The following is a 25498-nucleotide window of genomic DNA, read 5'->3' on the forward strand; positions in this document are numbered from 1 at the left end:
ATGGCATTATTGGAATGAAATCAGTTAAAGGGCCACTCCAGATTTCACATGCTAAGACAAGTTTACTCATCATGAGTCTGACATAGAGATATCAATATTTTAGGTATTAAAAGTCTGATAACAATATATCGACTACATATTTCATAAATACAAAAAAGAGCGGCAGGGTTATATCAGTATACTTCCTATTCTTTCATTTCAATGAACTGCCAGCTTAATGTGAAGAGTCTCTTGGTCAGTGCACAGCACATCATCTGAACATGTAAAAATGTGTCATTTGCCTGCGGATACATAAATGAATAAATGACTAATTAATTCATATTTACTTGGGTGTAACTGGAGCAGATCTTTCAAGCATATTTCTATTTTTTCCTTTTTTCTATTGGAACCAAATTACAGAACTCTTTCAAGGAAACTTCCAAGGTAATTATTAGGAAATTACAGACCTATAAAATAAAGTGTTACGTAAATGTCATTTGGGTCCAAAACCTGGATATTTAAGTTGTTTAAAGAGCCCAATATTAGTGTCTGATGACATTTGAAGTGAAACACTAAACAAGTAAGATAATACTTTAAATAAATCCCATACAAAAGTAGGCAAAATAAATCAACCATTTCAAACTGACAGGGTGGCATCTTTAATCAATGTATTGTTGACAATATAGCAAGTTATATTAGTTAAAATATCAGTTGTGTTGGGAGAGAATTTGGGACAACCAACATATACATACGAGTAAAACAACAACATAAAGAAAAAAAAAAAGGTATTCACAAACATTTTTTCATCCATTACACACAAGGCATTCACGCAGGACTAAACACACTCACACACACACACACACACACACACACACACACACACACACACACACACACACACACACACACACACACAAAAAGCTAAAAGTTAAAAGCCTGACAGTCACAAAAAACAGTCACACTGCCAATTCAAACAGTTTTGGATATTCTTCTGTTGGTACAAAAATGGTCGTTCTGACAAAAATAATAATAATAATAATATCTAGTGTGGTCGTCTCCCTAACCTGCCCTCTCCTCCTTCAGTCAAACGAGTTGCTGTATGTACAAGGGAGAAGGCAGTATGGCCGCATTGGTTGTGAACAAGGATATTTACTGCAATAGTCCTGGCGGTTTTTTTCTCCTTTGTCATACAAAATAATATTTTTCTGAGGTAAGAACTGAGACAGTATCAAAGTAGTGAAATCAGAGTTTTACTAAAATGCACCCCATAACTGGAAAAAAAGTCAAGGACAGCTGTGTTGTTACTCCAGAAAACTTGAATAACAAATGATTTGACGGATAACAGCAGTGACAGTAGTAGGTGCAAAAACAGAAGGAAAACAAAGAAAAATAGTGCGACATTGTTTCAGCATGTGACTACAGTAGTTGTGTTGTTTACCAGGTTGTCTGTGTTTGAGCAGGTTGGTCTGAGCCAGACGAGGGAGATGGGAGTCAGTGACATCACAGGTTTCCTCAAAGTCTTGCCTAAAAATCACAGAAAACTAGCAGGGTCGTGAATAAGGTCACTGAAGCTCTAATAGGGGGTAGCTCCCAGGTGGGAATATGTGAAGCTATGAATGTGAATCTGCTGAATGTCTGAGAGTGAATAAACCATTACCTGGAGTTTAAAAGTTTTAACAGGGCAGTCTACAGCTATGCTAGCAGCTCTGTGAGGCTGTACTTTGAGCTAAATGCTGATGTCAGCATGCTAACATGCTTAAAATGACGATGCTAAAATGCTGGTGTTTAGCAGGTCTAATATTCACCATGTTCAACATCTTGGTTGCAAGTTAGCACTGAAAACAAAATACAGGCTGAGAGGAATACCATTAGTTTTGCAGGTATTTGGTCATAAAGCAAAGTGTTAGACACATTCAAATTTAGACCTGATGATGGCAGCATGCTATTTGTTTCCTGTGATGTCACCAGCTTCAAGCTCCTCTTAAATCGCTCCCAGCTCTGTGACAGAAAAACATCCCTTCACTCTGAAAGGGCCAACTCAGCAATGTGACTAAACACACCTGCAAACAGCAGTGACACTCGACTGAGAGGCTCTGAATGGGAAGATAATTATCGGCAAGATCCCATTTATACCTGGGCAATGAATCCAAACAAGAGTGCATTGTGCCATCACTGGGCATTTACACTATTCCCAGAAACACAGCTGTTGAAGTTTCCCCGCTTTTCACGAGTTAAGGCAGTGATACCAACGGCAACGCTTTGCTGTTCGGCAACTGTGCACCGCAAACTGCCAAAGCTTACTTACTTTTCTGCCTCTTTTACATTGCCCAAAGGAAAAAAAACACTCTCACTACTGTATCACCACCTGTTTGTCACGACGCTGTCTCCTTTCAGAATAAAAGGCCGGCAAGGAAGAGTGTTCTCTATTCCCCCAATCAACAAGTACATTTGCATAAAAGGAATACTACACAATCCTTTAAAGAAAATATCAGTGTACACGCACACACACACACACACACACCCAAGCACACACACACACCCAAGCACACACAAATCAGAACCAACATTTAACATACATTTCAGCCCAGAGCCACATATGTAATCTTTCATAAACACATAGTTCGATCATCTTCATTCCAGTGAAGACAGTGTTTGTGATGTATTTTTTTTTTTTTTTTTTTTTTACATCAACACCTATATTGTCTGTCTTATACAGCAAAGGCTGGTTTCAAGAGCATTCACCGTCATGAAGACCCAATCCAAAAGAGAAGATTTGGAGCTTCTTCGGGAATCTTACAACGTTGAAATAATTGATGGAAAATCAGCTTTTCATAATTTCTCATGTATTATTTTCACAAATGCTGGAGCAATATGTTTACATAGGTTTACACCTATGTATACAAAGATATCTGAAATTCAAAAAATAAATTCAATTTGGGCCTTTGTGATGTGAATGCTCTGCGGGCAACATAATGGCAGATAGATGATCATTTATATACCTTCAGAGATGCACCACTAACATTTTATTTGGCGGATTAAGAGTACAAAATATCCAGGTAGTACTTGACAGATATTATAATTTGGGCCATGACTACAGATTAAAAGCAAGAAAACTGGGAGAAATTAATTCCTTCATCGCCCATGATTATAGTCATGATCTTTTCTGTTATCGGTGCACTTTTATATACCATAATCATTTTCTTCCCTCACATAAAAAGACAAAGCTAAGTAGATTCAGACACATATTTTTTTTTCTAAACAGATCTGTACACAATACACGGGGCACGGTCATTGGTGTGGGTGTGGCTTGTTATTTCTGTCTGTTTCTGTCATAACCTGTCTCACCGTGGGTTCACTCCGCACGCAGCCGCCAGGAGCTCATTCAAAAACCTACAATCATCTGATTTGCTTTTGCGTCGGCATGGGAAAGTCTGCAGCCAATCGTATTCTGGCGTTGCAATATGCCTATGTGCCACATGCCGAAGTTCAATTTGGAGCAGCAGCATGTGGAAGTGAACACACGGTTTATCATCATAATGTCAACTTCTCTCCCTCTCACACTCATGGGGTGTTCGCCATTCATCAGAGGTGTGTGAGTTTCCAAATTCCCCACTCTCTTGGAGAACCAAAGACAGCATTTTGGAACAGAGGGGTGAATTTCCGTTAAAATTTAAAGGACCAGGTTTTTAGGAACGTTTTGGGTTTTAGGTTCTCAGGCTTTGGGAATGGGATCTATTAGCAGTGCACGCTACCTCCGTTTTCTGAGGTGACGTCAGAGGCCAAAAGGTGAAGGGTTAAGGGGTGGGGGGTGGGTTTGTTTTGGGGTTAGGGTGGAGGGTGGGGGTTCAGTAGTGCTGCGTTCAGTGCAGCAGCTCTTCAAGCTCACTCTCTTTGAGCTTAGCATTGTCTCTGACTTCATCAAATGTGTACGTCTTCACAATCTTCCCGTTCTGAAAGACTGTGTGCAGCAGGTCCTGGAGATGAATGGAAGAACAAATTGGAGGGAGGGTAAACAAAAATAAGGACAGGTGACAAAGGAGGGAGTGAGGGAGGGAGGGGCAGAGCAAAAGAGAGAGAAAAAAGGGGGAAACAGAAAATACGAAGGTGAGAGGCAGGTCAGTGTTGGTGAAATTAATTCCTTTGCATTTATGTGTCCAAAAGTGTCCGAGTGCTATTGTGGGCATTGAACTCACCACGCCATACTCCTCCAGGTCGCCTTTGCCCTCCTCCAGGGTGACAAAGTCTCCACTCTGTGTTCGGTGCAGAGACAGGCGACCTTTCTTTGACCTCTTGTTGGGGTCGGCCACTGGGTCCTTGAACACATTCACCTTTTCCACACAGACAGCTACATTACTCAAGATGCAATCACCACAGCTGTTGATTGTTTTCATGTTGTATTTAAACACACGGAAAGATTCTAATGTGCCGGTACTCACCCCCAGTCCATTAGTGACCACATAGCTGCATTTGAAGGAGCAGTTGAGCAGATCTCTGGTCAGTTTCTGCAGCAGAGCCCCTCCGGACCCGAAGGCAATGTTCTCAATGGACCACTTGTGATGCTTCATTCCCTCCACTATCTGTGGAAACACAAACACACACACATCAAAAATGTTGCAGTAGTACAACATTATGTAACTACTGATGTACTAGCCAATGAAAACCATGTCTCCAAGGATTCTTAGTCCAAGCAGCTTCAAACCTTTTACCATGCAGGGAGAGATGCAACCTATTGTTATGGTGGATCAATAACTAGCATGTGTCCGTACCTCTTGCAGTGTGTTGATATCAACTCCGTCTCCTTGTATGACTCTGATGTAAGGAGGGAGAACCTTAAAACCTTTAGAGTTCTCCACTGGAACAAACTTCTTACCCAGGATCTCCAAAACCTGACAGAAGTAAAAAGAGGAGAGGAAGGTGGTACAGAGAGGGGAAAGTTAGTGTCCTGGCTTGTTTTAACATCCTAGTTGAAAGGACAGCTGTGCACTTGGCCGCACCTTCAAAACCGTATCGAGAGGGTTTCCTGAGTCTGGTCGGACAACCAGCGGGGCGTCCGCACTGCGCTTCTCTATCAGCCCCCGTAGGTCTTCTCCCCAGATCTTCTCGCAGGCGTTGTAGATGTCGTAGCTGTCGCTGACTATGGATACGGGCACGCTGGGAAACTGCTTGATGATGTGCTCAAATGCATCTTTTTCATGGTCCTTCCCCCACGCTGTGATGGTACTGCAGGGAGGACGGCAGGGTTATTATTTTAGGTCCTACAATCAAAGGAGACCACTACCCACCATTTATTAATGATAGTCCCACAGATTGTCCAGAAGAGGGCAGTGCACTCCAGGTTTTAGTCTTGGATGAAACCAGACCTTGGCCAAATTGTATTTTCTTATGGTTAAAATAGGTCTGTTGTAGGTACCTTAGATAGCAGATGTATTACTGTCGAAAGGCAAGGACATATTGTTTTTAACTACTATTCTCTGCTATGTAGTTTGCTGATTGGCCAGAAGGAAGATGGTCGTGATAACTGTGGTGTCAGGCCAACGAATGGGGTAATGCAAGTTCCACATACAGTATTCTAGGTGCACCATATGCTGACAATGTTAATCATTTTGGCACCTACATATTTTATCTGTTCTTAGCAGCTAAGCAAGTGGGAGTTTGGCTACTTAAAATGTGTGGCATAAACATAACATTATTTATGATGATCATCTTGCTTAGTTCTAACAACTATGTTTTGCCCGATTAGTGTGACCAGTCATACCAGCACCATCTGTGTTCAAGATATTTACAAAAAAGGACATATTTTTTCCCACTTTTACCAGGTCAAATCTGGCCCACTACCAAAAAAATGTGTTCACAGAGTAAACTTAAGCTACTTGGCACTCTATCAAGACTTTAAAAAACTAAGAGAGATGGTATATGTTTGAAAACTATTTGACACAAACAGCAGACTGTACTGCCCTTGTACTTCTGACTCAGTGGCAGTTTCTTTCCAGTGCAGATCTGGCCATTATTAGTCTATAAAACTGGTATTTTTTTATTTTAATGTTAAGTTTCTGTACACCAATTTGTCACAGGGCATTTCTGTTACATTGAAAGTGTACAATAAACGAGCTCTAAAGGTGACACACCTCTGCTATAAAACACCCACCCATCCGTTTCCTTCTAGATCAAAATCAAAGTGGAATTTCACTGTGACTCCTCCCTTTGAGGTAGAAACCAAACAGATCTTAGGAGGGGGGCAATTACATAACGGTTACTATGACAACTACTGCCACCATCCCACAATGCACTGGTGCGGGGAAGAAGGGTGCGCTGGAGCAGCAGTAACTGCCCTGGTGGCAAGGAAGAAGAGACTCTGTGTGCATGAGAACAAAACAGGAAGAGAGAAAGTGTGTGTGAGCAGGATAAATGGATCAGTGCCATGAAACAACACCAGAAACATCGGAGGGATATGTGCGTCAGGGCAGCAGCCAATCAAAACCTCCAACTCCAGCCAATCACAGCCCCATTCACAAACAGACAGATGAATCAGATAATTAGTGTGAGGGTGACCAAACTCCAGTCAGGGAGGCAAATTAATGCCACCAACCTCTGCCAAACGATGAGTACATTCTCACTCTGGCTGATAAATCCCCTCCATCAACAGCTTTGGCAGATAACCAACTGTTATTTGAAACAAGTTTTTTTATTTTGAAATTCAATTGGGCTGGTGGGTGAAAAAGTTTGCTTCCAGACCTGGCTCTCGGCCAAAATGTGGACTATCTCACCAGAGGCAGCACTGGAGATGAATAGAGCTGCGACGTGCCGACTGTGCCCCTGTGCTTTCCGGGAATATGTGAATACGTGGCTTATGCTGATAATTAACAGTGTGCAAAGGAATTCAGAAGCCTCCAGGGGCCAACTGTTTTGCTTAAAAGTTTCTGTGAACCTTGTATGCCCCTTAAAAAGGAGTGTTGATCACGTTGGCAGACACCCATCATAACTTGGAGGTCTTATACCGCTGGTGTATTAATTAAAGTGTGTGGTGAACTCCTGCCTTACATCACAATGGAAACGGTGCCACTAAACCTCCTGGAAAAGCCAGGAAACACTCTATAGCTAAGAACTGTAGGCTACACAGAGAGATACCCTGTCTTTAAGTTTCAATGAGTGACATTAAATAACACGCTGAGAAAAGTGTGTGTCTACCTGTGCTCTGCAGCAGGTACCGAGAAGCCTGGCACAGGGTCCTTGGTGCCGTAGTACTTCTTAATGACTCCAATGCCGGCGACCGTGTCTGTGCCCTTGAAGTTGACCAGATGGGCGGAGGCCCCAATGCCTGCAGTCTGCAAACAGGAGGGAGATGGATTACACTGGGGAACACAATTTTTGTTGAGTTAGGTCTGACAGCTGTTTTTAACTAATTTTTGGATGCGGAATCCAAAACTGATCTCAGTTTTTCTCTATCACGTCAAGTTTTTGAACTATAGGATCCCCGTTTTCTTAAAAAATATGAAAAATACTGTACTTAACAGATATGTGTGTGATAGTACTGACCTATTGGGAGCTGCACACACCTCTCACCGCACTGTCTCAATTGTGACTGCACAAACAAGTTGCCACGTAGCTGTAGATGAGTCCAGTCGTAATCAGCTGGCAAGTCTTACTACAGCTAATCAGTGGAATTTTGCTTATCTGGAGGGTAAGCTGTGGAGAAAAAACTTGACGTGCTAGAAAAAAACTGACTGCAATTTTGGAATCAGCATGCCAATTTTAGTTTTAATCAGCCTAAAAATCTAACTCAACAGAAATTTTTTTTCAAATTGTTCCCCAGTGTTATAGGGGCTAAAGGGAAAACACATCCTATTATAGAGTAAATCTTAAATTAAATTTTTGTTGTGATTCACCTTTTTATTTCTGCATTTTATTTCATTTCACACCTGAAATCTGAAAATCTACTGAGCTCTTAGGTCAACAGATCTATCTCCATGACAACTGACATGACTATATCTGCTGATGAAGACCATTTCATACTGTTGAAAGGCCAGGAAAAAGCTAGGAAGTGGAACTTGAGTTGCGATTCCTTTGTCAAACGACAAAGTCATTTCCAGTTTATTTTGTTTTCAATGTATTTGTCAGTCTGCTTAAAGTAATCTTCATGTTTCCACCGCTGTATGGGTAAGCGTACAATTTCACTTTTAGAATATACTGTACTGCATATAGTACAGTATAGTATCGTACAGTACAGTACAGTAGCATAGTGAAGTATACAGTACCTCTTGTGAGGAGACGCCCCTGTAGCCAAAGTCATGTAGTTTATACGATAGCCCCTCCAAGTTCCCAGAAGTCTCCAGGAGGTACTTGGCAAGGATCTTCTTCTGCTCTCTGGAGTTGGTTGCCACAGTGATGGGGTACCAGATCTGAACCAGAATGGTCTGATGGAGGGAGGAAGGACAGTTCACTGGATCTTCATTACCATTTCAGGGTGTCGAGAGAGATGTCACCAGGAACGTTTCACAGCAAGGTGACATCTCTCAGCTTTTCGACAAAAAAACCCATTGTTCTCAAAGTGTATTGAGTCTCTTTAAACAAACATTTCTATGTGACCATTAAATCCAAGTTAACATATACAGCTAAAGTTGCAGCAAATGTTTTTCAGCGATGAACAGACTCGTGAATGTCTGGTCCAACCACCACACTTTCTGAGTATTCAACTGGTACTAAAACCCCAAACTAACAGGCTCAGGGGGATCAAAGAGGGCTGCTTATTCACACAAGACAAACTCTGGGAAAAATACATTCCTCGATGCCTCATGTCAACACTGGACCAGAGTCACAGATTTCAATATGAAAACAAGTGGCTTATCTGTACCCACCATCACCTGGGAAATTTTATGAATACACACTTTCTACCATCATAAGTGTACAGTATGTGTGTGTGTGAAGGTCTGCCTGTTTATGCTCCTCTACATAAATCTATTTCTAGAGTGTAGTGGGAAAATACAACATATCCCTTCCTCACCCTGAAGAGTTAACGTGAATAAAACCACAAGAACTACTCCCTTGTTGCCAGTCTTCTGTTTTTCCTGAAATTCCCACGACATAGGCAAATACATACTGTGCCTTAATATTCAAAAGTGATACATTCTAATGTCAAATCAGGGTAGATTACATATTCAATACTAAACTTTAAATAGGATTGATGATGAATGCTGATTTGTTTTGTATTACGCAGGAAGTACGTTTATGTAGAGGAGGAAGTGATACTGACCATTAAATCACAACCACACCATTCACTTCCATTCCTAGAAAGAGAGTACAAGAATACTACAACATGAAGCTGATATTATTATTATTATTATTATTAATTACACACTGTGCTACATTTCACCACTTATACGAAGCTGTGTGTGTATAATGAATAATGTGTGTGCCAAACCTCATTAACAGCAGATAGAGAGCAAGAAGACTAAAATTCAAAACACCAGGATGTACAGCTATCTTCCCTCCCCCACAGTGATTTCTGTAAACTTCACTGATTCCTCACTAGTCTACTAATACTACGCAGTGTGTCTTTTCACCCTATAACCCTCAGCACAGAGTCACATGCCGCCTTAGACTAATCATAATCTAAACCATAATAAGGACTCATGTGACCCCCCCCCTCCACACACACACACACAGTCACAAGGTCATGTTGACCTTTTCATGAGGAATCTGTATGTAACATTTTACATGAAATATAACACTGTAAAATGATTGAACACAGATATACACTCTCAAAGTTGCACTTCTACTTTCGAGTTAAAAAAAACTCTAATGGTGCATTTGTGTTTAATCAAATACTGAAGATGATTGTGACATTTATACAAGTTAAATACAGTATGCAATCATCGTTCGACAGTTTGTAATGGATAATGTCTCTAACGGTAGGTGATATAATGTGGCAGCAGTTCGGCAACAACAACACTCAAGAGGAATGTTTGCACACGCACTCACCCACACACACACAAACACACACGTGCCAACATAACTTCTCGGTCAATGTCCCAGAACAAAATGGAGGGAGATAAGGAACGAGGGAGTGGGGTGAGAATGAGAAAGGGGGAACAGAGAGCGAAAAGAGCAAGAGAGACGTAAAAAAGTAGAATGGCGTGACAAACGATAGAAAGTAAAAGAAGAAGGGACACCAAGAGCAAGGGGGAGAAAGAGAACAAGCCCAAGGACACCAGGCTGAACACTATGGCTAATTTTACATCAGCCATGAAGAATGACTGTGTGTGTGTGTGTGTGTGTGTGTGTTTATGCATGTATTTATATCAGCTGTAGAGAAGTGTGTGTATGTGTGCTGTATCCAAATTTATCAGGACAGCGTGTGTTGTGACTGCGCTCTTGGCTGTGGGTGACCTATGTCCAAGCACTCTTCCCTTTTATTGGTGTATTTGTCATTAGTGTTTAGTGTATGTGCATGAAATTATAGATGCAAATGTAGTCAAAATTCAGGACTTTTAAAACCTGCTGAGATACTTTAGGAAAAAAGAGACAGACATAAACCAAACTAACAACACTTTTTTGTAATTACTTAAAAATGTGTGTGCAAGACTTTCATAAATGTGCCTTTGTACAGTATGTCAAACACTTTCTTTTAGCATAAATAGACAGAAACAGAGAAAGCATTTTTTGTTTCTGTTTCTAAGGAATCACTACATGATTATCTGTGGAAGAAGAATAATTCAGTATTTATGAATGGGGCTGAAATGGAGGAAGACAGAGAGAGGATGAGTCAAAGAGAGCAGTTAGAGAAAGGGAGAGAGAGAGAGGCTCATGGTAAATTAATTTAGTTCTGCCGAGTCATTGCAGACAGTCTGTTCATGCAGCATTAAGTTCATAAGATCTTCCTCATCTCAGTAAGGAGTCACACTGTGCTCAAACTCCAGCCTCCTCAGTGCTGCATTTGACGCCGAAGTGCCTGCTTCAAATCACTAAAGCCTATTTTACCTCTGCTGTACTTTTTGTCACAAAAGATACATCGCGTTATGTTTGTGTGTTTTAAATGTGCTTTGACATGACAGAGTAATCAGGTGACATAAGCAAATATAAGCACCTGAAATCGTCTGCCAAACCTACAGTATGAATATGAACACAAACGAGATTGTGAGCTTTAGTTACCTTTAGTTAGTTGCCTTTGGACAAAACCAGGCTAGGTGTTTCCCCCTGTTTCCAGTCTTTATGCTAAGCTAAGCTAAGCTAACTCCATTCAATGGACAGAAACAAAAGTGGTATAAACTATTCCTTTAAGAAACAATTCAAACATGATTAACATTTCTTATATTGGTGTTATAACACTTCTTATATTGTTAGTGTCAGGAACATCACAACAGGAGCACAACACCAGTCATGTTATTAACGACAACAAAGCAGCTAATGCATTTATAAAAAAGACAGAAGGAACTAAATCCTTTACAGATGGCCCAACTGGCCCATACTCTCTTACACAGTCTTAAAGTAAATTAAAATGCAAACTGAATAAAGCTGACAAACATTCTTTACACTGTTCAGAATAATTTCAAAGATGTGATGCCTCGGGGAAGAGAACTTTGGTCAGGGCAAGGTGTTGATTCATGACTTAAATTATTCTGTGAACTACAAAAACACCAAACCCAGATTTCTCTAGCACCTGACTCGCTGCTCTTGTTCTTCTCAGTCAGCCTGCATGAATGACTTCTCTGCAGTTACAGCACATCTCTGAGCAGTGATTAAGCAATAAGCCATGACACGACTGTAATTCAGTGAGATTTAAGGAGAGATAAGAGGTGTCGTCAGGAATGCTGCCAAACTAAATACTTCATGGCTTTTATAAAACTGTTAACTCGCCACTGTAATTAAAAGGGCATAAATGTTGCTAATGTATTTAGTCTTTAATCAATGATCAAATTAAGCTAACCATTAAATCTTACTGGTATGCCTAGCAATGCAGTTTTCGTAGCACATTAAAATTTAAACTGTTATATGAGGGCATAGAGGTGAGAAATTTAAAATGGCTTTTAACTTGGCGAAGCTAACCCAGAGCTGAAAACTGATACCATTCAAGGGGAACTCAAGTGATTTAGTACTGCACTTCCATAAAGTTGGGCAACTCAGAAAAGACAGACATGCTGACTGTTTGTCTCGAGCGTGGGTCCAGCTCAAAAAACGATGCAACCAACAGCATTGGTTCAGTTAGACCCTCCCTGCCTGACGTGCTCTAATCGAACAAAACACTTGTGTGTCATGTCAGGACCCACAGGCATTGACCCTCTATTCATTCTGTGCCCAGAGGGCAAACAAAACAAACTTACCTCCACCCAGTTGGTGAGCCAGTAGCATTCAGGGTCTGTGCTCTCCACTGTGAACAAAACATTGCCTCGAGGAATGACACTCCCCTCTGGCACTGCCTTGATTTCAATAGGCAGGTGTCCATTGTATTTCTGTAAACACAAAGACACACATGTACACAAATATCCTTCTTAGAATCAGATTTACACTGTGGCAGTTTCTTCTTCGTGTCTTGTACAGAGTGTTACCATTTGTTACCATCTTTATAGAGATGACCTGAAAAAGGAGACAAAAGTGACACACATTTGGAGGCAGTACAGCTTCTGAGGCAGATTCGACCTTCAGACATGTGCTTCACACCTGGGTGCAATGTGGAAAGGCAGTGAGATTATGCAAAACATATGCATACAGAATTCACCCGTTTCAAACTTGGTCTGAAGCTACTTTTCCAAATTAGTAGATCATAATCTATACCACTACCAAAAGTGTGCAACATTTATGTGCTTGATGTGGGCCTTGCTTATAGATTTATTAACATGAAATGTTAAAACAGGCAAGCAGATTAAGAGCTGATTGAGCAATATGATAAGTGACCACAAAGAGAAGACGGAGTATAAATAAGCACTCATCAACAATTCTCCTCACTCGAGAAAATACTTTGTCAGTACAGAGCACTGTGCTCTCTCCAAGGTGCTGAAACAGAACCTCTCAAGAACCAGGAACATAGTATGCGTATTTTCTTGGATATTTAAACTGACTGTGGTTCATTTCCAGTTGCTGAATCTGACTTGTATCTTAAGAATTGTACTAGTTAAGCCCTTTTCTCCTGCTATGGAAAACCACAGCACCAAATGTGGTTCAGATGTTTTGTTATTTAAGCAAGCAGGCTTTCATGACCATATCTAATAAAAACATTTGCTTGATAAATGTTTTTATTAGATACGGCTTTTAACCACCAAGCCACCTCTGAAAATGTACACACTTTTGTTTTGTTTGCAGAATGTGACACTTATGATGGTGAGTCTTTATTTATTTCATTTTGTGTGTTTAGCAGGAACACACTGTATGTAATTGTGTGTGCGTGTACATGTCTGAGATGGATCTTAAGCCTCGCTGATAATAGAGACACCAGCTTCAGAATGTTTAACATACAAACATTAAAGTGTACTGGCACCTGTGTACATGTACACCTGCATACCTTGCTCCAACTTCTAGCTTTTTTTCTCAATAACCCCATTCCTTGAAAATAGTCCCTCATGGAATCTACTCACATATATGCATAAAAATTGTTATGTACAACTGCAAAGTATCACTTTGTAAATAGCTTTTTTTGGGCACTTTCAGCAGCCTCTTACCTCCAAAATGTAAGTCCACCCCTTCTCGTTGAAAACATCATCCTGGAAGTGTTCTCTGTATACCTCCTTTGCCTCCTGGATCTTCTCTGGAGTCACCACCTTTCCTGGAGAGGAGAAAGGAGGAGGAGGAAGAGAGAGAGGAGGTGGGGAATGAGGAAGGAAGGGGAAGGTAGAAGGAAACAGAAGCACAAGAAGGTACAGAAAGAGATGTTGGAGAAACACACACTGATAGAGCGAAGGCACTGGAATGCTACTCTACTGTTGTAATTAAATTGGAAGCATCCTGTGCATGCTGACAAGACGTCTTTGTCTAAACACACACCAACCAATTTCTTGTCTCATTCAAGTTACTAGACCATAGAAACGGTTGTACACCACAAACCACAACAGGGAAGTATGTGTACAAATGCAAGAGGATACTTTGATATTTCAAAACTTAGAATGTATAGTCTGACACTTTGGGAAATAAGCAGATTGCTTTTTCGTCAAGAGTTAGATCAGGAGATTGATACCACTCTCATGTCTGTATGGTAAATATGAAGCTATCGCCAGCAGCCAGTTAGCTTAGCTTGGCACAAAGCCTGGAAGTAGGGGGAAACAGCTTGCCTATTGCCTCCTCTAAAGCATTGTTATAGAGGGGGATGTGTGCTGGTGTGACTATTTCTTTGGTATTGCAATGACTTCCTGAGGTCTCCGCTGGTTGTCTGGGGACCTCAAAGTGACGACAAGACACCAGAAAGTCACTGCTTCAAGTAAAAGAATAGTTGCATGTGTAAATTGCTTTTAAATGTAGTTTTTTGTGCAATTTAAACAAACATGATATACCACCTTAATTAGTGAGCTCTAAAATGTGTTGGTAGGCAGATTTTATTACTTTTGGACAGAGCCAGGCTAGCTGTTTCCCTCTGTTTCCAGTCTTTGTGCTATGCTAAGCTAACCAGCAACTGGCTACAGCATCATATTTACCATACAGACATGAGAGTGGTAACTTTCGGCTAGAAAGAGAATGAGAGAATTTTTCAAAATGTCAAACTATCCCTTTGACTTTATTTGTTTTCTTTAAAATTCTTTGGTGGGAACGTTTTTACATTTGTCATTCTGTTTCCAAAATATCGACAACATTGTGCACTGAAAGGCCGTAATCTCAGGGCTAAACCAGTTCTTTGTTTTCACTGAAATGCTTTACATTTTGGGAAAATTCATATAAAACGAAAAAAAGTGTTTCCCTTTAATGTAAAACTATCAAGTTAAAACTCGTGAGTACAGTAAAATTAACTCTTGTTACTCAGATGATGGACACTTTTGGTTTCACAAGTTCAAGGATCAAGGATGCATCTCTGATAGTTAGCCTGATCATTGAGCTCCGAGGGACGCTCTGCGCAGACAGCTGGCCTTTCTCCCGCAGACGGTGAAAGAGCAGCTGTGCTTTTGTCCTTTCCCTCTCTGTTCTCCCTGGCTCTCTGCCTCCCCCGCACCTCTGCTACCGCACCATGAAATCCTCTTAAGATACCGGAGGGAGATGCATTCTTTCTTTCTTTCTTTCAACTCCTTCTTCTTCTGCCTCTCTTGCTCTCTCCCATGCCCCTCAGGATCACACTAACTAACTTAAATATCCACCTTTACAAACTTCAGTTAATTAGAGCATCGAATATATTGTATCCATTATACTTTGCCTCGTTTCAGTCTTTTCTCACTCACTTTTTTCTTCTTGACCTGCTGGCTTTGTGTTATGCTCTGTACAGTCTAATCAATGTGAAGCACATTGTAACCTTGTTGCTTTTTAAGTGAGTAAAAGGACTGCTCTGCAGGCCACAATAGCAAGCACCTGCCCTGCTGAAGTGTCCTTGAGCAATGCACTGAATCTTGAGGAGCTCCAGGCATGCTGTTCTGCAGCTGACCCTGCACTAGTCTGACCTTGTCCCGGAGGAGGGGGAGAGAAAAAAGATAAAACGCTCCCACAGGGACCAATAACGTGTCACAAAAGGCTTTTGGTATGTGTCCTGATTGCAAACTGGGCAACAGTAGAATAGTGTACTGTGCAGCTCCCACATAAAGCATAATGCGCATAGTTGACTTCAATAAATAAAAGTAAGCTTGGTTTATGTAATCCAAGTATTGGAATGTTACCCTTATTTAATTAGTTAAGTTGACTGGAAACGTGTATTTACACAAACATCCTGGAGAATCATTAACAGAGGTGGTGGCTTCAAAGGGTAAAACCTGCAAGCTGCAATGTCATTCAGTCTGGCAGCATTTGCCACTGAGAAGCTCCAACTGGGGTGGAAGTGAGCACTTCAGTGTCATGCTCAAGGGCACTTTCATTCAATTGACCATACAATACAAAACATAGGCCCTTTTGAGCAGCCCAATGTGAGTCAGGACGTACCTTTTAGGTATTTGTGGAGGATGTACTGTAGGCCGTAGAAGACAGTTTTGTCATATTTGACTTTTCGGCTTTTGGTGGGATCTGTCCTCTTCTCGCGGCACTCGAAGTACGAGTACACTTTACTCGTGTTGGGGGGGTACTGTTTGTAATGTGTTACCTGCAGAGACAGAGGGCACATCAAGGATATGAGACTAATTAGCATGGCTATTTACAACAAATACGTTATACTAATAAAACATGAATACACATAAACTGATGGCATAACTGTGGTAATATACAGTTCCCACACACACCTCAGAGTGAAGATTAAATCTACTGCCTGAACAGGGTTTCATAATTATTCAGGCTGAGCTGTATATGTAGGCTTTTTTTGAGTCATGCATTTCTTGTGATATCTTGGCATTGCTAAACAGAAGCAACTGGAAATGCTGTGTACTCTGGAAATTTCACAATGCAAAGTATAAAATACTGGAGTGTCCCACCTTTCAGAGGAACTGAGGAAATTTCTTGTATCAATGTTGAAACACCTTTCAGATTTTACCTTTAAAATAGCTAGATAACATGGGGAAATGTTAACTTCACACGGCCTACACGTTATGTTTCTGTTGGATGGGGCAGTTTTTGGGATCCAAAGGCACCAATAAAACATATTCAAGCAGCAAATCAAATTTTCATGCTTGGAGATGAAGCACTCAAGAGAATTCAGTAGCTCACAGCCAACAGACAAAGTCCAGAGAGCTAATCAGGGTCTCAACTCAAAAACTGGAGGAGCACTACCATTGTGGTATTTTATCTGTGATGTTAGCAAACATTCCAGTTCAACAAAAGACCCGTCAATCAATCTATTGTGTTAAATCAAATAATACAGTACTGAAATGTCACAATCAGGGCGAGGCATGTCAGTCTTTTCCCCACACATGCACAGTCTTTAGTATTTCACAATTCCATTATTCAGAAAACACCACTTTCAGTGTCTGTCAACTGACTGATACCAGATACACTGGCAGTTCAAATCAAGACCATCAAGTAAACCCTTTGAGACATGTCCAGACATGTTTCACACACACAGGAAGAGTAAACAGTTTGACTGGGACTACACCTTAAAAGACACACACACACACACACACACACGCACACACGCACACACGCAAAAAGGAACAGACACAGTGTCAGCTGTAGCCATCTGGCCATCAATTAAATCCCAAATGAGAGACCAGGGATTTCCACAGAGTACACTGGAGCATTTGAGAGGCAATTTCCCACAAATAAGGTCAACAAAATGGCAACTACAGCTCACTCAATCATTTCATAATCTGACATTTACTTTCAGATTCAATATCCATACAAAACGTAGCTTTAAATATTTAATGGCAACGCATTTACAGCCACAGGAGTCCAGAGATGAGCTCCTCGCCTCATTTGTGAAGAAGAGAAGACATAAATGTCAATGAACTACTCAGTTTCTTTGACCCCTGTCTCTGTCCTTTCCTCTGAGCTTTCAAGGACTCAAAATAGAGTCAAGACACACAACATGACACTTGGCCTGACCACATGTGTACACATTCACTGGCGCACATGCCGACATATACACACAAACACTGAAAACCAGTAACAGTCTAGTTAGCAAAGCACCTCTTCTTCTGTGTCTTTGATCCAATATGATAGTATCATGACACCACGGAGCATCAGGTAATAAAATGGAAACCTATATGTGACTGAATCATACAACATGTAGTCTTGATCACACAGTTTATTAAACGAGATCTGGTAGGTCAGCATATTTCAGTGTGTGAAATCCTCCGTGTCTAGCACGAATACAGTTACTACTAATGGCAAATGAAGGCGAGTAATTAAAGCTGCTCAAATCAATATTTTTTATATTAACAAAGGGTAAAGTAACTATGTGTAATCTGAAAGGAGTTGCTGTCTCATAGCTGAGCATTTAGTGACTAAAGAGCCAGATATTGTTCTCAGGAGTTGGTGGAGACCGAAACAAAACTAAAAGGAGAGTGAATATTGGATTTACATTAATCAGGTGGCCAGAACCACAACCCCAAATAAATGCTAATGCTGCTCTGTGTTTAATAGGTGACATTAATTATTTCTCAATAAACCATTACACCTTTATGGAGGTGATAATACCTTAATGTTGTGTTTACAACTTGTTCTGCTGCCAAAATGTGCCAAAAAAAAAAGAATGCTCCTTTAAATAAGTGCTGCAATGATTAGTTGATTAATCGATTATTAGATCAACATAAAATTGGCAACTACTTGGATACATTTTTTCAAAGCAAAAAAGCCAAAACATTTGCAGGTTCCAGCTTCTTAAATGTGAGGATTTCATAATTATTTGTTGTACATGATAGCAAACTGAATATCTTTGGGTTTTTGACTCAAGACAAGACATTTGAGGACGTCATCTTGAACTGTGGCAAACTATAACAGGCATTTACCACAATTTTCTGACATTTTATGGACAAAATGATTAATCAAGAAAATAATCAGCAGATCAATAATGACAATAATTGTTAGTTGCTGCCCTAGACAACTTTTGACTAAAGGGAAGCTCGCGTTCAGCTCAATCTCTGATCAGATTTTCACTGAAATATTAAACCAACTTCCTCCTTTTGTCTGCACTATAAAACCCTGATCGTGGTATTTAAGGATGCAAGATCACTCAAATTACTAAGACATATTGAACACATTAAAATACGGACACACACACAGCAACTACCTATAAAAGTATAGAAAGTCCAGGTACAGTCAGTCATTTCTGGCACACTAATTATTTCTCTATTGCCCTTTTAGGATTTACTGCTGTGTCTTCAACACAAAAAAATCCTAATCGGGCCACCAGAAGGGACATTTCTCCGTTGCCGTGAGTCTTACCAAACAGCACAACATCTGAAGAATGCAGCAGCTGTTAGTGTGGCATAATGCTTAATGGGAACACCTCATTACCTAAAGGTCACAGGTTCAACCCTCACTGTAGTCATTCTGCTCTGTCAGAAAAATACCATGTTACATAAATGACAAACTTATGTTGTAAGTGCACCTCCACCCAGTAGTATGTTCAAATCTGACAGACTCTCCACACCAACAAAAAACTTGTGCATGAGTATGAGTATGTGTGTGTGTGTTTCCAGACAATAGGCTAGCTTGGCTTTATGGCTGAGCTTCTCTTTTCAATCCAAACAGACACGACATAAAGGCAGTCAGGTGCAGCTTGTTTTCATGTCCTCTGAACGACATGTATGCCTATGCTGCGAGTCAATGCAGTCAAGTGCTTTGCATGCAATACTCTGTTCTCTCTTCACAAAGGTTATTACACAGACAAGCTATACTCATACAAGCCGCTTTCAATGAAAAAACACTGCACACCCAAACTAGGTATGCATATATATTCAAGGTAGAAACTTTCCATGGGAATTAACAGGAATAAAATGGAAATATATGGGGTTATTTGCTCAGGCTGTATTAACTGAACTTAAATTAAATTAGTTGACTCATTTAACATTGTATTGAACTTTCATTGAGCAGCAACAAAATAACATTCTCTATAACCCCCCTCCAAAATAAGACTCAGGCCTCCATATCCTCTCCATTGACTTTCTCAATATCAGACTCTGATGCCTCATCTTCACTATCCAAGCTTGTTGACGATGGCTCTGTGTTTGCCCATACGGCCACCAGTTTTTCAACTCTGTTGGATGGTTGCATGGCTTGGTGCCTTAATTTTACTGAATTCCTATTTAATGAGATGCTGGCAAATTATCTGTACATGTGACGAAAGAGTGCGCTGCTGAATGCAGTGCATGGTTACACTTCAATCAAATAAGCATACTTTTAACCTGTTTCAAGATACAATAACACCACTTTAGCACTGTATGCCAACATGGGCACTCGTCGCATGGCAAAGACGTAACATGAAATTCATTCATCAGTGTCGGCCAAAATGTTTTGTCCTTTGGTAACCTATGCTGCTTTTCTTGAGCCTGTAACTATCTTGACATGACAAGAAATGCATATTTTCTCAGCAACGTCCTGCTTTAGATTGGACACACTCATACCTGGTAGCTACCAAGAGCAAATGCAGCCTTCTTCTGCTCGCCACTGAGCAGGTCTTAAGGAGCATTTTGGAAAGTCTTTATTGAGGGATAAATAAAAGGATACTAGACCCTTGATTTGTTTAACTGAGGTTAGGTTAGTCATCTTTACATTTAGCACATTAGCAGACACTTAAGTTAAAAACCCATTTTCCTTCACATCAGCTCAAAACTAATCAGCAGTGATATTACCAATCATGATATGCACATACAGTGCTGTGAAAAAGTATTTGCCCCCTTCCTGATTTCTTATATTTTTGCATATTTGTCACACTTAAATGTTTCAGATCATCAAACAAATTTTAATATTAGACAAAGATAACCCGAGTAAATACAAAATGCAGTTTTTAAATGATGATTTAATTTATTACGGGAAAAAAGCTATCCAAACCTACCTGGCCCTATGTGAAAAAGTAATTGCCCCCCCTTGTTAAATCATGAATTAACTGTGATTAACCACATTTTTTGAAAACTGAGTTCAATTTCACTAGCCACACCCAGGCCTGATTACTGCCAGACCTGTTGAATCAAGAAATCACTTAAATAGAACCTGTCTGACAAAAGGAAGCAGGCTGAAAGATCTCAAACAGCAAAACATCATGCCGAGGTCTAAAGAAATTCAAGAACAGATGAGAAACAAAGTCATTGACATCTATCAGCCTGGAAAGGGTTACAAAGCCATTTCTAAGGCTTTGGGACTCCAGTGAACCACGGTGAGAGCCATTATCCACAAATGGAGAAAACTTGGAACAGTGGTGAACCTTCCCAGGGGTGGCCGGCCGACCAAAATTACTCCAGGAGCGCATCGACGACTCATCCAGGAGGTCACAAAAGAACCAAGAACAACATCTAAAGAACTGCAGGCTTCACATTAGTGTCCATGATTCAACAATAAGAAAGAGACTGGGCAAAAATGCCGTCCATGGGAGAGCTCCAAGGCGAAAACCACTGCTGACCAAAAAGAACACAAAGGCTCATCTCACATTTGCCAAAAAACATCTTGATGATCTTTTGGGAAAATATTCTGTGGACTGACGAAACAAAAGTTGAACTTTTTGAAAGGTGTGCGTCCCGTTACATCTGGCGTAAAACTAACACAGCATTTCATAAAAAGAACATCATACCAAAAGTCAAACGAGGTGGTGGTAGTGTGATGGTACGGGGCTGCTTTGCTGCTTCAGGACCTGGACGACTTGCCGTAATTGATGGAACCATGAATTCTGCTCTCTACCAGAAAATCCTGAAGGAGAATGTCCGGCCATCAGTTCGAGACCTCAAGCTCAAGCGCACTTGGGTTATGCAGCAGGACAATGATCCGAAACACACCAGCAAGTCCACCTCTGAATGGCTTAAAAAAAACGAAGGTTTTGGAGTGGCCTAGTCAAAGTCTGGACTTAAATCCAATTGAGATGCTGTGGCATGACCTTAAACAGGCCGTTCATGCTCGAAAACCCTCCAATGTGGCTGAATTAAAAAAATTCTGCAAAGAAGAGCAGGCCAAAATTCCTCCACAGAGATGTAAAAGACTCATTGCCAGTTATCGCAAATGCTTGATTGCAGTTGTTGCTGCCAAGGGTGGCACAACCAGTTATTATGTCTAGGGGGCAATTACTTTTTCACATGGGGCCAGGTAGGTTTGGATAGCTTTTTTCCCTTAGTAAAATGAAATCATCATTTAAAAACCTCATTTTAATAATAATATTAACATTTGTTTGATGATCTGAAACATTTAAGTGTGACAAATATGCAAAATAATAAGAAATCAGGAAGGGGGCAAATACTTTTTCACAGCACTGTAATATTGATTGTTTATACTGTGTCAAGTGCCTGAAACATATACATTTGAACTTATCTTTAATCTTACCTTAAAATTCTTTCTACAGTGGAAATAAAACTATAAATATATGAGACAAAATGAAAATGAAACCTAAACTACTTGTTTCCAAGAAATCAAAACCAAAACTGTAACTGTACCGTGCAAACTAAAAAAAACCCTGTTTATTCTGGACTAGATATCCTGGAAATTCAGGTTACAAAACTAAATAAAAAAACAATAAAACAATGCTAACCATGCTAATCAGAAAACTATTCACCTACACTACAGAAAACTTTCCTGCATCCAAAAAGAAAACAACTTAATCCTGTAAGGAGATTTTATGGGAAAGCTATAGCAGTTTTCTTAGTATGAGTAGCTCCATTACATGGTAAAGCACCAGGCTTACATGCTGATATACCTCACGTGAAAATACCTTCGACCAAAAGCTCACACACTCTCAGAGCCTGGCTGAGAATCAAAAAGAGTGCATTAGTAGACACAGGTTCATTACACTATATTTGTACAGCACTCTGTAAGAGATATGTTACAGAAATAAAGCATTACTCTATACCTTCTGTAACACAGTTTGGAATAAAAAAACCTATTATTAATATTCTAGTACATGTGTGATGGTATATACAAAAACAATAGTAAACTTTATTTTCAAAGTTATAGAAAATACATCCAATTAACTCAATAATTACTGAACCCTGAAATGGAATTAAAACAACTAACAGTAATAAATAATGTGCTGTTTAAAACTAGTTTATCAATAAATACAAAAAGGTCATAGTTCATTTATGCAGTTGTTATGTGATCTCAGTCTGAACCTTTCAGTTTTAATGTTGTTTGCATTTTGTCTTTCAAGCGCAAACTCCCTCCCCTTTCATATTTGCCTCTCTGTCCCATCATCACCATCACTGAGTGCGGTCACATGACTCCTGTACATGGCAACTGACCTGGCAACCGTCCCGACAACCACTTGCTACGTGCGATAATACATTCCTGCAAGTGAATTTGTTCTCTGTAACTAGCTGCCAGTTAACGTTACTCACTGTTATATTTTAAATCACATCAATGCTTGAAGTCAATTGTTACGTTTACAGGCCCCGAAGGAGTCAACTGTGTGCAAGACTCTGGACTCAAATAACCTAGCTGTCACAGAGGGTAAATACCCCTGGCTCTTTTTAACTTTCAGTTTTGATTTCCCGTAAGTGACGCATTGCCTGTGGTAGCAGCTACCTCCATGCTGGCTAACATTGTGCCGAGCTGAGCTCTTGAATGACACTTTGTCCATGTGCAGTTCACCGGGCTATCCGCAGAGCACTTGCTAGCCAGTGGCTAATATTAGCTTTTTTATATCAATTCCCTCTGCCCTCCTTCTGCGCTCCCTGTGAGCTAGCGAGCTAGCTAATTCAGCTAGCTAGATACCACTGTGGTTAGCAAAGCCGGTGGGGAGCTGGCTGCTCACTAACCCGCGGTCTTACGATATAAGTTAGCTAGCTCATAGAGGGATGCTTGCTTTCTGAATTTAGTACCCCGTCTCTGCTATACAAGCCCTCTCCTCCTCTTCCTCCTGCTCCTTCGGCCTGCCGACGGAAACTGGTCACAGAAAGCAGTGTGATGGCCTTGGGTCTGATGATGAAACCACCTTGACTTTATCAATTTTCATCCATCAGCCGCTCCCCTCCACCCATTCTACCTCCGTCTGAAACCAACATGGGTACGGTACCTTGTATGAATCGGTCGCTAACATTATGTTGAAGTCGGCGTCTCTGTGCTCCATCTTTCCCCGCTCGGTCGTGAGTCAGTCGCAGCTGTCAGTGTGTTGTGTTGCGCGCCGTGCTGCCGGGGACTCCTGCCTGGTAGTGTAGCTGCCGGGCAGGGGGGGAAGGACGAGAGGAGAGAACCAGGCGGGGGAAGGGGCGGGGAAGGGGCGGGCGGAATATCGTCACCAAAACTTCGGCATCCTTCGGCTATATTCGGTTCACTCGGCCAGCCAACCCGGTTTAACCAAAGATTGTCTATACCTACCGTACGAAGATGAAACACTCAACGATGAAAGCGAGACACCCAAGTGTCATCAAAAAGAAACTGTACACTTAAACTAAATTATTAATTCTTCATTATATGACTAGGCTTGGCTAATGCCTTCTTTTATACGCATGAATATGTATTTTCTTTTTCCGTATGGAACACAACATTTTATAGTTAGTGGGTTTGTCAAAATTCTGTGGTTTTGTTATTCATGAGATTTTGTGTCTTAGAAGAAATATTTACAACTATGTACTTAAACTAAATGCACCAGGTGTAGATGTTTTATTAATGAACATCTATGTAACTAACAAAATCATTTCATATCACATATAAAAGTATAATAGTGAGAGGTACAACATATAGAATTATAACCCACAAAATCATTATTACATTCATTTTAAAACATTATTTATTATGACAATTTTCACATTGTGTGCCACCAAATGGGGTTTTGTGAGAAAACAAAAGACAGCAAAAGAGAAGACATGTAGCAAATAAACAGAGTTAAAGCTTTTGGGGGCCTGCTAAAAAATACAATAGCACCTTTGAATATTATATTTCAAGTAACAGATATGTTCAGTGTGTTTAAAGTACTGTGAGAAAGTAAGGTAAGAGTGGGACCCTCTTGCTTCAATGTCCTCACAGAAGTGATGCACTGACATGAACCTCTCCCCTATGGGCAGTTCTCGAGCTCAGCAGAGGGGGGCAGTGTTGGTCCTCATATGCTATTACAATGTCAGAAATTTCACTAAAAGGCTCGTTTGGGTTTATTTGCGTGTGTGCATACATATATTTGCTAGAGTCAAAGGAACATTTCCTGTATAAATTCACGTCATACCTAATTAAAGGCACAACAACACAGGTGTTTTAATTTATTATAGCTGATTAGACCTCTGGGAATTGCTGAGGTCAAAGCCCATGCACCAATAAGAATGGCAAAAGTGAAAGTTGTCCCACCTTAACAGATGCAACAAAACTAACAGGAAGAGGGAGACGTCAAGCAACCTCAGTCTGCCCATACAGTCCTGCGAAGAGGTTTAAAGTGTGGGTGTACCAAGTGACAGGGGCTTTAAGGCATCAGAAGGTTTGACCTAGACTAAAGGGTCTTGTAATATTAACCATTAGTGAAGCCTTTATTATAGCTTCTAACATGTATACTTAGGCTATGCCTTAATTCCATTTTAAGCTATTAAAAATGCTGACAGTATTTCTCCTTACTAATCTCCTTCCTGTTTAATTGTTAAATTTGGAATGCTGTATATATGTGAGTGTAATGCAATATTTGTGTTATTGTATCACAGAGAGCTTAACAATAGCTCAACAGATGCTTAAGTGTGTCTGAATCAAAACAGTGAAGCAAACAGAGGCATGTGGTATAACTGCAATAAAAATGAGCAGAGACGAAGAAACCTTCATTACCATTTGCTTCTTGGAAAGAATTCAAGTGTCATGACATGTGCAGCCTTTAATGAGCTCTGTCTGGAAGGAAGTTGATGCATTAATAACATTCACAGCATCAAATTTAGTA

The 25498-nt window shown here is 40.4% G+C and overlaps 1 protein-coding gene across 2 annotated transcripts; it reads right to left on the minus strand.

Moving 5' to 3' along the window:
• Positions 1-614: 614 nt before the first annotated feature.
• nampt1 (nicotinamide phosphoribosyltransferase 1) lies at positions 615-23795 on the minus strand. Of its 2 annotated transcripts, none has more exons than XM_070928831.1 (11): positions 23666-23795; positions 16012-16168; positions 13626-13729; positions 12294-12422; positions 8232-8390; positions 7165-7301; positions 4974-5199; positions 4746-4865; positions 4416-4556; positions 4176-4307; positions 615-3953 (listed from the first exon to the last, which is right to left on the minus strand). In XM_070928831.1, exons 1-11 carry the CDS (start codon positions 23717-23719, stop codon positions 3840-3842), a joined length of 1473 nt encoding a protein of 490 aa, XP_070784932.1. In that variant the 5' UTR covers positions 23720-23795; the 3' UTR covers positions 615-3839. The 2 variants fall into 2 exon arrangements, with proteins under 2 accessions (XP_070784932.1, XP_070784931.1); XM_070928830.1 differs by having other exon boundaries at positions 4173-4307.
• Positions 23796-25498: the final 1703 nt, after the last annotated feature.

This window comes from Enoplosus armatus, chromosome 22 (assembly GCF_043641665.1).
Source record: "Enoplosus armatus isolate fEnoArm2 chromosome 22, fEnoArm2.hap1, whole genome shotgun sequence".
Taxonomy (NCBI): Eukaryota; Metazoa; Chordata; class Actinopteri; order Centrarchiformes; family Enoplosidae; genus Enoplosus; species Enoplosus armatus.